Source organism: Oncorhynchus masou, chromosome 8 (assembly GCF_036934945.1).
Source record: "Oncorhynchus masou masou isolate Uvic2021 chromosome 8, UVic_Omas_1.1, whole genome shotgun sequence".
Taxonomy (NCBI): Eukaryota; Metazoa; Chordata; class Actinopteri; order Salmoniformes; family Salmonidae; genus Oncorhynchus; species Oncorhynchus masou.
Genome location: NC_088219.1, coordinates 38,497,948 through 38,510,888, shown reverse-complemented (window position 1 = coordinate 38,510,888; position 12,941 = coordinate 38,497,948). Strand labels below are relative to the sequence as shown.

Sequence of the window (12,941 nt, the reverse complement as noted above, 5' to 3'; positions counted from 1 at the left end):
GGCAGGTTGTTGGGCGGCCGGCCGTCACAAGAAGCGAGATTTCATCTGGAGAGAGAGGGGAGAAAGAGGTCAGAGCACAGGGTAGGGCAGTGTGAGCAGAACCAGCGGTGTCGTTTGACTTAGCAAACGAGGATCGGATGTCGTCGACCTTCTTTTCAAAATGGTTGACGAAGTCATCTGCAGTCATCTATACCCTTCTATACAATCTCTATACCCTCTATACACCCTCTAAACACTTTCTATACACTCTCTATACACTCTATACTCTCTATACTCTTTATACACTCTATACACTCTCTACACACTCTCTAAACACTTTCTATACACTCTATACACCCTCTATACACTCTATACACTCTATACACCCTTCTATACACTCTCTATCCACTCTATGCACCCTTATATACACTCTATACAGCCTTCTATACACTCTATACACCATTATATGCACTCTATACACCCTTCTATACACTCTATACACTCTATACACCCTTCTATACACTCTCTGTACACTCAATACACTCTATACACCCTTCTATACACTCTCTATCCACTCTATGCACCCTTATATACACTCTATACACCATTATATGCACTCTATACACCCTTCTATACACTCTCTATACACCCTTCTATACACTCTCTATACACTCTATACACTCTATACACCCTTCTATACACTCTCTATCCACTCTATGCACCCTTATATACACTCTATACACCATTATATGCACTCTATACACCCTTCTATACACTCTATACACCCTTCTATACACTCTCTGTACACTCAATACACTCTATACACCCTTCTATACACTCTCTATCCACTCTATGCACCCTTATATACACTCTATACACCATTATATGCACTCTATACACCCTTCTATACACTCTATACACCCTTCTATACACTCTCTGTACACTCAATACACTCTATACACCCTTCTATACACTCTCTATCCACTCTATGCACCCTTATATACACTCTATGCACCATTATATACACTCTATACACCCTTCTATACTCTCTATACACCCTTCTATACTCTCTATACACCCTTCTATACACTCTATACACCCTTCTATACACTCTCTGTACACTCAATACACCCAGTATATACACTCTATACACCATTCTATGCACTCTATACACCCTTCTATACACTCTCTATCCACTCTATGCACCCTTATATACACTCTATGCACCATTATATACACTCTATACACCCTTCTATACTCTCTATACACCCTTCTATACTCTCTATACACCCTTCTATACACTCTATACACCCTTCTATACACTCTCTGTACACTCAATACACCCAGTATATACACTCTATACACCATTCTATGCACTCTATACAACCTTCTATACACTCTCTATACACTCTCTATACACTCGTTAAACATTCTCTATACACTCTATACACTCTCTAAACATTCTCTACACACTCTCTATACATTATTCTATGCCCCTCTCTGTCCTCCTACACAGACATGGTTCAGGAATCATAGGAGACACAGGGACAGGGCACAAGAGACCTGATGAGCTCATTGTTGGCACTAATCACCATACATTGTTGGCCATACATTAGATCCTAACTGATGTCCCCACAAACAAACACAAACAGTCCCTTATCCATTGAATATGACTGCAGAGCTGGCCTCATTCAACTCTGTAAGGGAGGCCAAGAGGGACAATTAACACAGCACTGAGTCAATGAGCTGTGATAAACAGATAATGACAGGTGTCCAGAGAGGCACAGAGACAGATATGGGTCAACGTGAAATACTGCATATGTGGAGACTTGGGTATTGGTCTGAGATGTCATTGCCACCGGTGTGGGTCGTTCAATGAAATTAGTGCCTTTTGCTTCCCTTTGGTATTTTAAGGATAAATTGTACACCAATATTGAATTTTAAGAGCCTGTTATATTAAATGAAGTGCCCTTTAATATAGGTCACATGGAGAAGTCAATAAATCTGATTTTCAATATGAATAAAGACTTGCTAAAGTGGCTAAATGCACCCTTGGTGACTTCTAGAAAGATTTTAAACCACTTAACTCCAGCATTTCTCCACGCGTTCACCATCATTGTAAACCCGAGTTATTTTGTTGTTTTGATATTTCTGAAGATGGTTATTTATTCATTCACGTCTGTCCCTCATGTTTAATGTCAACCCTGTTACGTGAACTGAATTTTCATTTTAATATGATGAAACTATTCCTTTTAAAAGATTTATTCATTGAACATCAAATAGTCAAATCATAGTGTAAAAGCAGGTGAGCTGGTTCTTTTCGGCCATTTTCAAGCGTAACACGTCAACCCTCTTACCCATAGACAGACAGGCTAGGAATGTTGTTGTTTTTTAAAGAAGAAAAAAAGAGGGGGAAAAAGCTTGCATTCAATTGCCCCTCTGTTGCACACAACTAGCTTCCATTCCCCCTGTCACAAGAGGATTCATGGCTGATTTAAGGTGAAATGGTCAACCCGGTTACGGTCAACCCTGTTACGGTCAACCCTGTTATGGTCAACCCTGTTGCTTTATTTGCCACTTTTTAATTTTAATTTTACCTTTATTTAACCAGGCAAGTCAGTTAAGAACAAATCCTTATTTTCAATGACGGCCTAGGAACAGTGGGTTAACTGCCTGTTCAGGGGCAGAACGACAGACACTTAATAGGCACTTTTGATAGGCTTTTTTTTGTTTACCTCATAAGAGGTCGAAGTGGAACATGTGTTCTTTATGACAGAACGTTACAATTATGTGAATTCAAACATGTTTTTTTCACCAAGGCACAATTCTCAAAAGGCACCGAATTGGTGGAAGGACCCATGTGCATGTCATGTTTGAAGCTGCGTTAGCTCCAGTCTATCAACAGTGTCAGTACTGCTTCTCAACATGGCACTACTCACATACACCTGTCTGTCTGTATCCCTTAATACTCTTTAAAGAGGCTTGTAACAGACCTGGTCTTGCTGCGTCACTAATAGTGTGAGTGTGAGCGTGGAACATCCTAAGCCGTTAGCCGATAGTCCAGTAGCCAGAAATCCTTCCTGCTATAGTTGATACAGTAACATTGTTCAGTGACCAGCGTTTACTCAGGAGTATAGAGCTTCTGTTTTTATTACTGAATACCTGCGTATGGAGTATTAGCTGGTTGAGACAGAGAGAGAAGGAAAGAGATAGAGAGAGGGGGGAAAGCGATAGCGAGAGAGAGGTTCAGGGCATGTATGGTACCTGAAGAAGAGGGTAAAATGGTAAGCAGTACTCTGTTTTCCCCTTTTTCTATGTTTCATCTTTTACTCCTGCTCTCTCGTCTGTTTTTACTCTTGCTATTCATCGTTTTGTTGTTTTTGTTTGAGCTTGAACTCATTCCACCTCTCTCTCTCTCTCTCTCCGGTTGTGTTCCAGGTATCAGCCACAGAAGAATGCATAGGACCTATGAGACTGACCCAAGAACCTATTCAGGTACAAGTGCACTTTACATTCTCCTGTATTGCTCCTGTTAACAGCTCCAGTTTAGTGCATCAATTATCAGGAGTCTGCTGTGTTTTGTTATGCAATTCAGTGATGTTACATGTTGTGGTGGAGCACATCACGGGCAGTTTGTCTCTTCTTCACGCTACTAGAGGCTTTGGAGTGGCGGCCATTTTGATTGGCCCAGTAGAGGATTTTAGGACATGATTAGAAAGCGTAATCAGAGAGATTTGCGAAAATTACTTTTTGGGGCCTGTACATTTTATTTGCACTTCTGTTATTTAGCTGTTAGCCAGAGCTGTGTAAAACCGGTGCATTCCAATAAGTGGGTTGAACAACAGAAACACATCAGCGGAATCAAATCATATCAAATCCAATTTTACTTCTCACGTGCGCCGAATACAACAGGTATTTCACCTTACCGTGAAATGCTTACTTACAAGCCCTTAACCAAACATGCAGTTCAAGAAATGAAGTTGAGAAAATATTTACTAAATAACCTGAAGTAAAAAATGTAGTAAAAAGTAACACAATAAAATAACATGAATGAGGCTACGTACAGGGGATACTGGTACTAGTCAATGTGTGGGGGTACAGGTTAGTTGAGGTCATTTGTACATGCAAGTTGGGGTAAAGGGACTCCACCAGACATTTTTAGTGGTCAGAATAAAACAAATGCACAAGACAAGTACAGCCTTATTCTAAAAAAAAATATTAAAAAATTAAGTCCTCATCAATCTACATACAATACCCCATGATGACAAAGCAAAAACAGGTTTTTAGAAATGTTTGTTAATTTGTTAAAAATAAAAATCAGAAATGCCTTATTTACACAGGTATTCAGACCCTTTGCGATGAGACCCTTTTGAGCTCAGGTGCATCCATTTATCATCCTTGAGATATTTCTACAACTTGATTGGAGTCCACCTGTGGTAAATTGTATTGATTGGACATGATTTGGAAAGGCATGCACCTGTCTATATAAGGTCCCACAGTTGACAGTGCATGTCAGAGAAAATACCAAGCCATGAGGTCGAAGGAAACAGCATTGTGTTGAGGCATAGATCTGGGGAAGGGTACCAAAACATTTCTGAAGTGTTGAAGGTCCCCAAGAACACAGTGGTGTCCATCATTCTTAAATGGAAGAAGTTTGGAACCAACAAAATTCTTCCTAGAGCTGGCCGCCTGGCCAAACTGAGCAATCGCGGGAGAAGGGACTTGGTCAGGGAGGTGACCAAGAACGCGATGGTCTCTCTGACAGAACTCCAGAGTTCCTCTGTGGAGATGGGAGAACCTTCCAGAAGGACAACCATCTCTGCACCACTCCACCAATCAGGCCTTTATGGTAAAGTGGCCAGACGGAAGACACTCTTCAGTAAAAGGCACATGACAGCCTGCTTGGAGTTTGCCAAAAGGCACCAAAAGGACTCTCAGGCCATGAGAAACAAGATTCTCTGGACTGATGAAACAAGGATTGAACTCTTTGGCCTGAATGCCAAGCGTCACATCTGGAGGAAACCTGGCACCACCCCTATGTTGAAGAATGGTGGTGGCAGCATCATGTTGTGTGGATGTTTTTCAGTGGCAGGGACTGGGAGACTAGTCAGGATCGAGGGAAAAATGAACGGCGCAAAGTAAAGAGAGATATTTGATGAAAACCTGCTCCAGGGCACTTAGGACCACAAACTGGGCCAAAGGTTCACCTTCTAACACGACAACGACCCTAAGCACACAGCCAAGACAAAAAAAATGGTTTTGCTTTGTCCTTATGTGGTATTGTGTGTAGACTGATAAGGGGAATAAACAATTGTATACATTTTACGTAACAAATGTGGAAAAAGTCAAGGGGTCTGAATACTTTCCGAATGCGCTGTATGTCTATCTACAATATGTAGATTGTGACTGTCTGTTTTCACTATGGGATGTGATCTCAGTGTTTGGTAGCAAGGGTAGGGGGGTACAATACTATTTTATACATTGCAGAATAATAGTGAAGACAACAAAACTATGAAATAACACATATGGAATCATGTAGTAACCAACAAAAGTGTTAAAAAAGATTTTAGATTCTTCAAAGTAGCCACCCTTTGCCTTGATGACAGCTTTGTCATTTTTTTGTTGCAAATATGTTAAACTGTTTTTGCTTTGTCATTATGTGGTATTCTCTTGGCATTCTCTCAACCAGCTTCACCTGGAATGCTTTTCCAACAGTCTTGAAGGAGTTCCCACATATGCTGAGCCGTCTGCTTTTCCTTCACTTTGCGGTCCAACTCATTCCAAACCATCTCAATTGGGTTGAGGTCGGGTGATTGTGGAGGCAAGGTCATCTGATGCAGCCCTCCATCACTCTCCTTCTTGGTCAAATATCCCTTACACAGCCTGGAGGGGTTGGGTCATTGTCCTGTTGAAAAACAAATAATAGTCCCACTAAGCGCAAACCAGATGGGATGGTGTATCGCTGCAGAATGCTGTGGTAGACATTCTGGTTAAGTGTGGCTTGAATCACACCTCTTCCTCCATGCTTCACGGTGGGAACCACACATGCAGAGATCATCTGTTCACCTTCTCTGCGTCTCACAAAGACTCGTCGGTTGGATCCAAATATCTCAAAGTTGTACTAATCAGACCAAAGTACAGATTTCCACCAATCTAATGTCCATTGCTCGTGTTTCTTGGCCTAAGCAAGTCTCTTCTTATTATTGGTGTCCTTTAGTTGTGGTTTCTTTGCAGCAATTTGACCATGAATGTCTGATTCACACAGTCTCCTCTGAACAGTTGATGTTGAGATGTGTCTGTTATTTGAACTCTGTGAAGCATTTATTTGGGCTGCAATTTCTGAGGCTGGTAACTCTAATGAACTTATCCTTTGCTGCAGAGGTAACTCTGGGTCTACCTTTCCTGTGGCGGTCCTCATGAGAGCCAGTTCCATCATAGCGCTTGATGGTTTTTGCAACTGCACTTGAAGAAACTTTCACAGTTCTTGAGATTGACTGGCCTTCATGTCTTCAAGTAATGATGGACTGTTGTTTCCCTTTGCTTATTTGAGCTGTTCTTGCCATAATATGGACTTCATCTTTTTCCAAATAGGACTATCTTCTGTATACCAACCCTACCATGTCACTACACAACTGATTGGCTCAAACGCATTAAGAAGGGAAGAAATTCCACAAATGAACTTTTAACAAGGCACACCTGTTAATTGAAATGCATTCCAGGTGACTACCTCATGAAGCTGGTTGAGAGAATGCCAAGAGTATGCAAAGCTGTCATCAAGACAAAGGGTGGCTACTTTGAAGAATCTCAAATATAACATATATTTGGATATGTTTGACACTTTTTTGGTTACCACATTATTTCATAGTTTTAATATCTTCACTATTATTCTACAATGTAGAAAATAATCAAAATAAAGAAAAACCCTGGAATGACTCGGTGTGTCCACATTTTTGACTGCTACTGTATATATTTTTACTTGCGTCCAATTCATTGGTTTAAATCAATTTAGGGGAAACACTGTAGATATCATTGTATGATAGAATGGTTTCAACATGGCACAACAATGAGACACCACATGACACAACATGGCATACATGTACACTATATAACTTTTTTCACTAGGGGTTGGAACCAAAAGTATTTTCCAATTGTTCCGTTCCGAACAGAAACACGATTTCTTGGGTTCCGACCAGCATAATAAAGTTCTGAACCTGTTCAAACCCTACAAAAAATGTATGGTTCATAAAAGTTCCATTTCATTTATATTTGAACTCGTGAAATGTACATAGTAATTACATTTGGCTTGTGAATTTACTCCACCAGTTAGTGCAGATAGAGCATTTTGGTATGGAACGGGTAAGCTAGATGTTAACATGTTTGATTAGTCAGATATGTGCAGGAACAACAACAAAACATTATTATCAGGTTCTCAAGATTTTCAAATAAAGGAGATCACTTTCGTTTGCAGTTCTGTTTCTGTTTCCTCTGAAAATGTTGTTGTTTTCCCCCGGTTTTCAGTTGTGTTCCCTGAACTGGTTCCATCCCTGCTTTACACCCGATGGTGTGTGGGTTGGTGGTAGTTAAGTTTCCGGTAACCAGCTGTGAACAACTGCTAGTTTGAGGTTAAGGTTGTGTCCTGAGGATTGGGATTAAGGCAGTGTGAGCCTTTGAGAAGGCCAGATTATCTCCCAGGCATTAACGCTGTTGTGTAATTTAGGGAAGGGAGTGTTAGTTACACAAGATCGTAGGTGTTTTATGTTTCTTGTGCATCTAGACATCTAGGTCTCTGTCTTCTTACATCTCTGTCATTGTGCTTGATGGAGTAATGGAATAGTCCCAAAAGTGCAAACCTGGCTGAATCAAATGCTCAAAGTGTTTGAAGGAAAACACATACTGAAAGGCTCTACCCTTCATCCGTCCGTCTTTATTGTGCTGAATAAAAACCTCCCCCAATCCTCATACCCAGAACTCATCCATTCTTCGTTATCAGGCTGTGTGAAAGCCTCTGCTGGAGGTAGTGTCTGGCAATGTCTGGCTGAACCAGGTGGAAGGACTAGAGACTTTATTACAACCCCTCCTCCCCATACAGCCCTCAACACACGCTCCATTAAAATAACTACTCTCCTCAAGATGTGGAGCACACACACACACACACACACACACACACACACACACACACACACACACACGAAGAGTCACGCAAACACATACACAAAGTCATACACACAAACAGACACACAAGGGAGCACACGCACAGAAACAGACACACACTCACACGTACAGTTACGTACACACTCACAGAGAGGCATGCACACGCACAAACAGACAGCGGAAGCACACACACATCCGCACACGTACGAGACGTACGCACACAGAGTCATGCACACACAAATTCTACTGTACCATGATCTAACTCCCCACTCCCTCTTTACCTCCCACCCACTTGAACAGAGAGAACGAGAGAGAAAACAGAGAAGAAATGATAAAACTCTCCGGAGGAGAGAGTTGCGTGCTGAAAGTTCCCTCCTGACATTTATCGTTCCCTCTGAGCCCTGGAAAGACTCGGTACTTCTCTCCGCCCCTTTGTTTCTGCACCCTTTCACAGGACTCCTCCTCAATCAGAGGGATTATTTCCCAGAGGGCTCAGAGGGTGAACTGTTGTTGACTGTAGGCTGCAGAAGACAGTGTACAGGGTGCTCTGCTCTGACTTTGGACAGGGAACTTAGGATGGTCTCTTAACTTAAGAAACCATATGGAGAAACATGCTGTAGCCCCCACTTCAAAACACGGGAAAGCATTTCCATGTTGTTCTGAGTGTGAGGAGTAAACCATGCTTATTAGGAATGATCCATCAGATTGATGACTGCTAGTATGTCTCCTCCACACCGTACTCCTTGGCTCCACTGACAAGACTTGGTGTAAGGCCAGTCAGCAAGATGTCTCTTGCTATCGCTCTGAGAAACTATCTGTCTAGCTATCAGTCAGTAAACTCAAACTGTCTGTCTGTCTGTCTGTCTGTCTGTCTGTTTGTTTGTTCCATACCTTTGTCCCCCTATCTGTCTGCCTGGTCAAGGGTGTGCAGAGATGGAGGCTTAAAGGATTCTAGCTTTAACCTCTGAACTGTGATTGGCTGAGTCAGCGTGGCACAGCAGTCAGGGGTAGAGGCCCTTCTCTATGTCAGTCCTGCCTTGAGGGCAACACAGTGTGTAAACCACTTAGGGAAACTACTGGGGTTAATCACTATGAAGTGATTGTGTGTTCGAACACACTCCAACTATTTAGCACTTGGTTGATAAAGATAATCATGAAAGACATCCACTTGGAGGAGGTACGATCAGTCACTTTAATTCTTCCTACATGTACATATGACCTCAATTACCTCGACTAACCGGTGCCCCCGCACATTGACTCTGTACCGTTACCCCCTTTATATAGCCTTGCTATTGTTATTTTACTGCTGCTGTTTAAATATTTGTTACTTTTATTTTCTATTTTTTTACTTAACACTTTTTTTTTCTTAAAACTTCTTAAATCAAATCAAAATGTATTTGCCACATGCACCGAGTACAGGTGTAGACCTTACAGTGAAATGCTTACTTACAAGCCCTTAACCAACAGGTGTAGACCTTACAGTGAAATGCTGACTTACAAGCCCTTAACCAACAATGCAGTTTTAAGAAAAATACTTACATAATAATAAATACATGTTAGAAATAATTAGAGCTGCATTAAAATAACAATAGCGAGGCTATATACAGGGGGTACCGGTACAGAGTCAATGTGGAGGCTATATACAGGGGTACCGGTACAGAGTCAATGTGGAGGCTATATACAGGGGGTACCGGTACAGAGTCAATGTGGAGGCTATATACAGGGGGTACCGGTACAGAGTCAAAGTGGAGGCTATATACAGGGGGTACTGGTACAGAGTCAATGTGGAGGCTATATACAGGGGGTACCGGTACAGAGTCAATGTGGAGGCTATATACAGGGGTACCGGTACAGAGTCAATGTGGAGGCTATATACAGGGGGTACCGGTACAGAGTCAATGTGGAGGCTATATACAGGGGGTACCGGTACAGAGTCAATGTGGAGGCTATATACAGGGGGTACCGGTACAGAGTCAATGTGGAGGCTATATACAGGGGGTACCGGTACAGAGTCAATGTGGAGGCTATATACAGGGGGTACCGGTACAGAGTCAATGTGGAGGCTATATACAGGGGGTACCGGTACAGAGTCAATGTGGAGGCTATATACAGGGGGTACCGGTACAGAGTCAATGTGGAGGCTATATACAGGGGGTACCGGTACAGAGTCAATGTGGAGGCTATATACAGGGGGTACCGGTACAGAGTCAATGTGGAGGCTATATACAGGGGGTACCGGTACAGAGTCAATGTGGAGGCTATATACAGGGGTACCGGTACAGAGTCAATGTGGAGGCTATATACAGGGGGTACCGGTACAGAGTCAATGTGGAGGCTATATACAGGGGGTACCGGTACAGAGTCAATGTGGAGGCTATATACAGGGGGTACCGGTACAGAGTCAATGTGGAGGCTATATACAGGGGGTACCGGTACAGAGTCAATGTGGAGGCTATATACAGGGGGTACCGGTACAGAGTCAATGTGGAGGCTATATACAGGGGTACCGGTACAGAGTCAATGTGGAGGCTATATACAGGGGTACCGGTACAGAGTCAATGTGGAGGCTATATACAGGGGTACCGGTACAGATTCAATGTGGAGGCTATATACAGGGGGTACCGGTACAGAGTCAATGTGGAGGCTATATACAGGGGTACCGGTACAGAGTCATTGTGGAGGCTATATACAGGGGTACCGGTACAGAGTCAATGTGGAGGCTATATACAGGGGGTACCGGTACAGATTCAATGTGGAGGCTATATACAGGGGTACCGGTACAGAGTCAATGTGGAGGCTATATACAGGGGGTACCGGTACAGAGTCAATGTGGAGGCTATATACAGGGGGTACCGGTACAGAGTCAATGTGGAGGCTATATACAGGGGGTACCGGTACAGAGTCAATGTGGAGGCTATATACAGGGGGTACCGGTACAGAGTCAATGTGGAGGCTATATACAGGGGTACCGGTACAGAGTCATTGTGGAGGCTATATACAGGGGGTACCGGTACAGAGTCAATGTGGAGGCTATATACAGGGGTACCGGTACAGAGTCATTGTGGAGGCTATATACAGGGGGTACCGGTACAGAGTCAATGTGGAGGCTATATACAGGGGTACCGGTACAGAGTCAATGTGGAGGCTATATACAGGGGTACCGGTACAGAGTCATTGTGGAGGCTATATACGGGGGGTACCGGTACAGAGTCAATGTGGAGGCTATATACAGGGGTACCGGTACAGAGTCAATGTGGAGGCTATATACAGGGGGTACCGGTACAGAGTCAATGTGGAGGCTATATACAGGGGTACCGGTACAGAGTCAATGTGGAGGCTATATACAGGGGTACCGGTACAGAGTCATTGTGGAGGCTATATACAGGGGGTACTGGTACAGAGTCATTGTGGAGGCTATATACAGGGGTACCGGTACAGAGTCATTGTGGAGGCTATATACAGGGGGTACCGGTACAGAGTCAATGTGGAGGCTATATACAGGGGTACCGGTACAGAGTCATTGTGGAGGCTATATACAGGGGTACCGGTACAGAGTCAATGTGGAGGCTATATACAGGGGGTACCGGTACAGAGTCAATGTGGAGGCTATATACAGGGGGTACCGGTACAGAGTCAATGTGGAGGCTATATACATGGGTACCGGTACAGAGTCATTGTGGAGGCTATATACAGGGGTACCGGTACAGAGTCAATGTGGAGGCTATATACAGGGGTACCGGTACAGAGTCAATGTGGAGGCTATATACAGGGGTACCGGTACAGAGTCATTGTGGAGGCTATATACAGGGGTACCGGTACAGAGTCAATGTGGAGGCTATATACAGGGGTACCGGTACAGAGTCAATGTGGAGGCTATATACAGGGGGTACCGGTACAGAGTCAATGTGGAGGCTATATACAGGGGGTACCGGTACAGAGTCAATGTGGAGGCTATATACAGGGGGAACCGGTACAGAGTCAATGTGGAGGCTATATACAGGGGGTACCGGTACAGAGTCAATGTGGAGGCTATATACAGGGTACCGGTACAGAGTCATTGTGGAGGCTATATACAGGGGTACCGGTACAGAGTCAATGTGGAGGCTATATACAGGGGTACCGGTACAGAGTCAATGTGGAGGCTATATACAGGGGTACCGGTACAGAGTCATTGTGGAGGCTATATACAGGGGGTACCGGTACAGAGTCAATGTGGAGGCTATATACAGGGGTACCGGTACAGAGTCAATGTGGAGGCTATATACAGGGGGTACTGGTACAGAGTCAATGTGGAGGCTATATACAGGGGGTACCGGTACAGAGTCAATGTGGAGGCTATATACAGGGGGTACTGGTACAGAGTCAATGTGGAGGCTATATACAGGGGGTACCGGTACAGATTCAATGTGGAGGCTATATACAGGGGGTACCGGTACAGATTCAATGTGGAGGCTATATACAGGGGGTACCGGTACAGAGTCAATGTGGAGGCTATATACAGGGGGTACTGGTACAGAGTCAATGTGGAGGCTATATACAGGGGTACCGGTACAGAGTCAATGTGGAGGCTATATACAGGGGGTACCGGTACAGATTCAATGTGGAGGCTATATACAGGGGGTACCGGTACAGAGTCAATGTGGAGGCTATATACAAGGTGTTACTGTACAGAGTCAATGTGCGGGGGCACCGGTTAGGTAATATGTACATGTAGGTAGAGTTATTAAAGTGACTATGCATATATAATAACATAGTGTAGCAGCATCATAAAGGGGGGTAATGCAAATAGTCTGGGTAGCCATTTGATTTGG

The 12,941-nt window shown here is 43.5% G+C and overlaps 1 protein-coding gene across 5 annotated transcripts in view; it reads left to right on the top strand.

Moving 5' to 3' along the window:
• Window positions 1-12,941, top strand: part of LOC135544634 (high affinity cAMP-specific and IBMX-insensitive 3',5'-cyclic phosphodiesterase 8B-like) — an 86,607-nt gene that overhangs the window by 17,808 nt on the left and 55,858 nt on the right. For all 5 annotated transcript variants that reach the window (XM_064972394.1, XM_064972391.1, XM_064972395.1 and 2 more), the window contains one exon: window positions 3,418-3,474. In XM_064972394.1, the coding sequence (XP_064828466.1) occupies window positions 3,418-3,474 (57 nt within the window). The remainder of the gene's footprint in view (window positions 1-3,417; window positions 3,475-12,941) is intronic.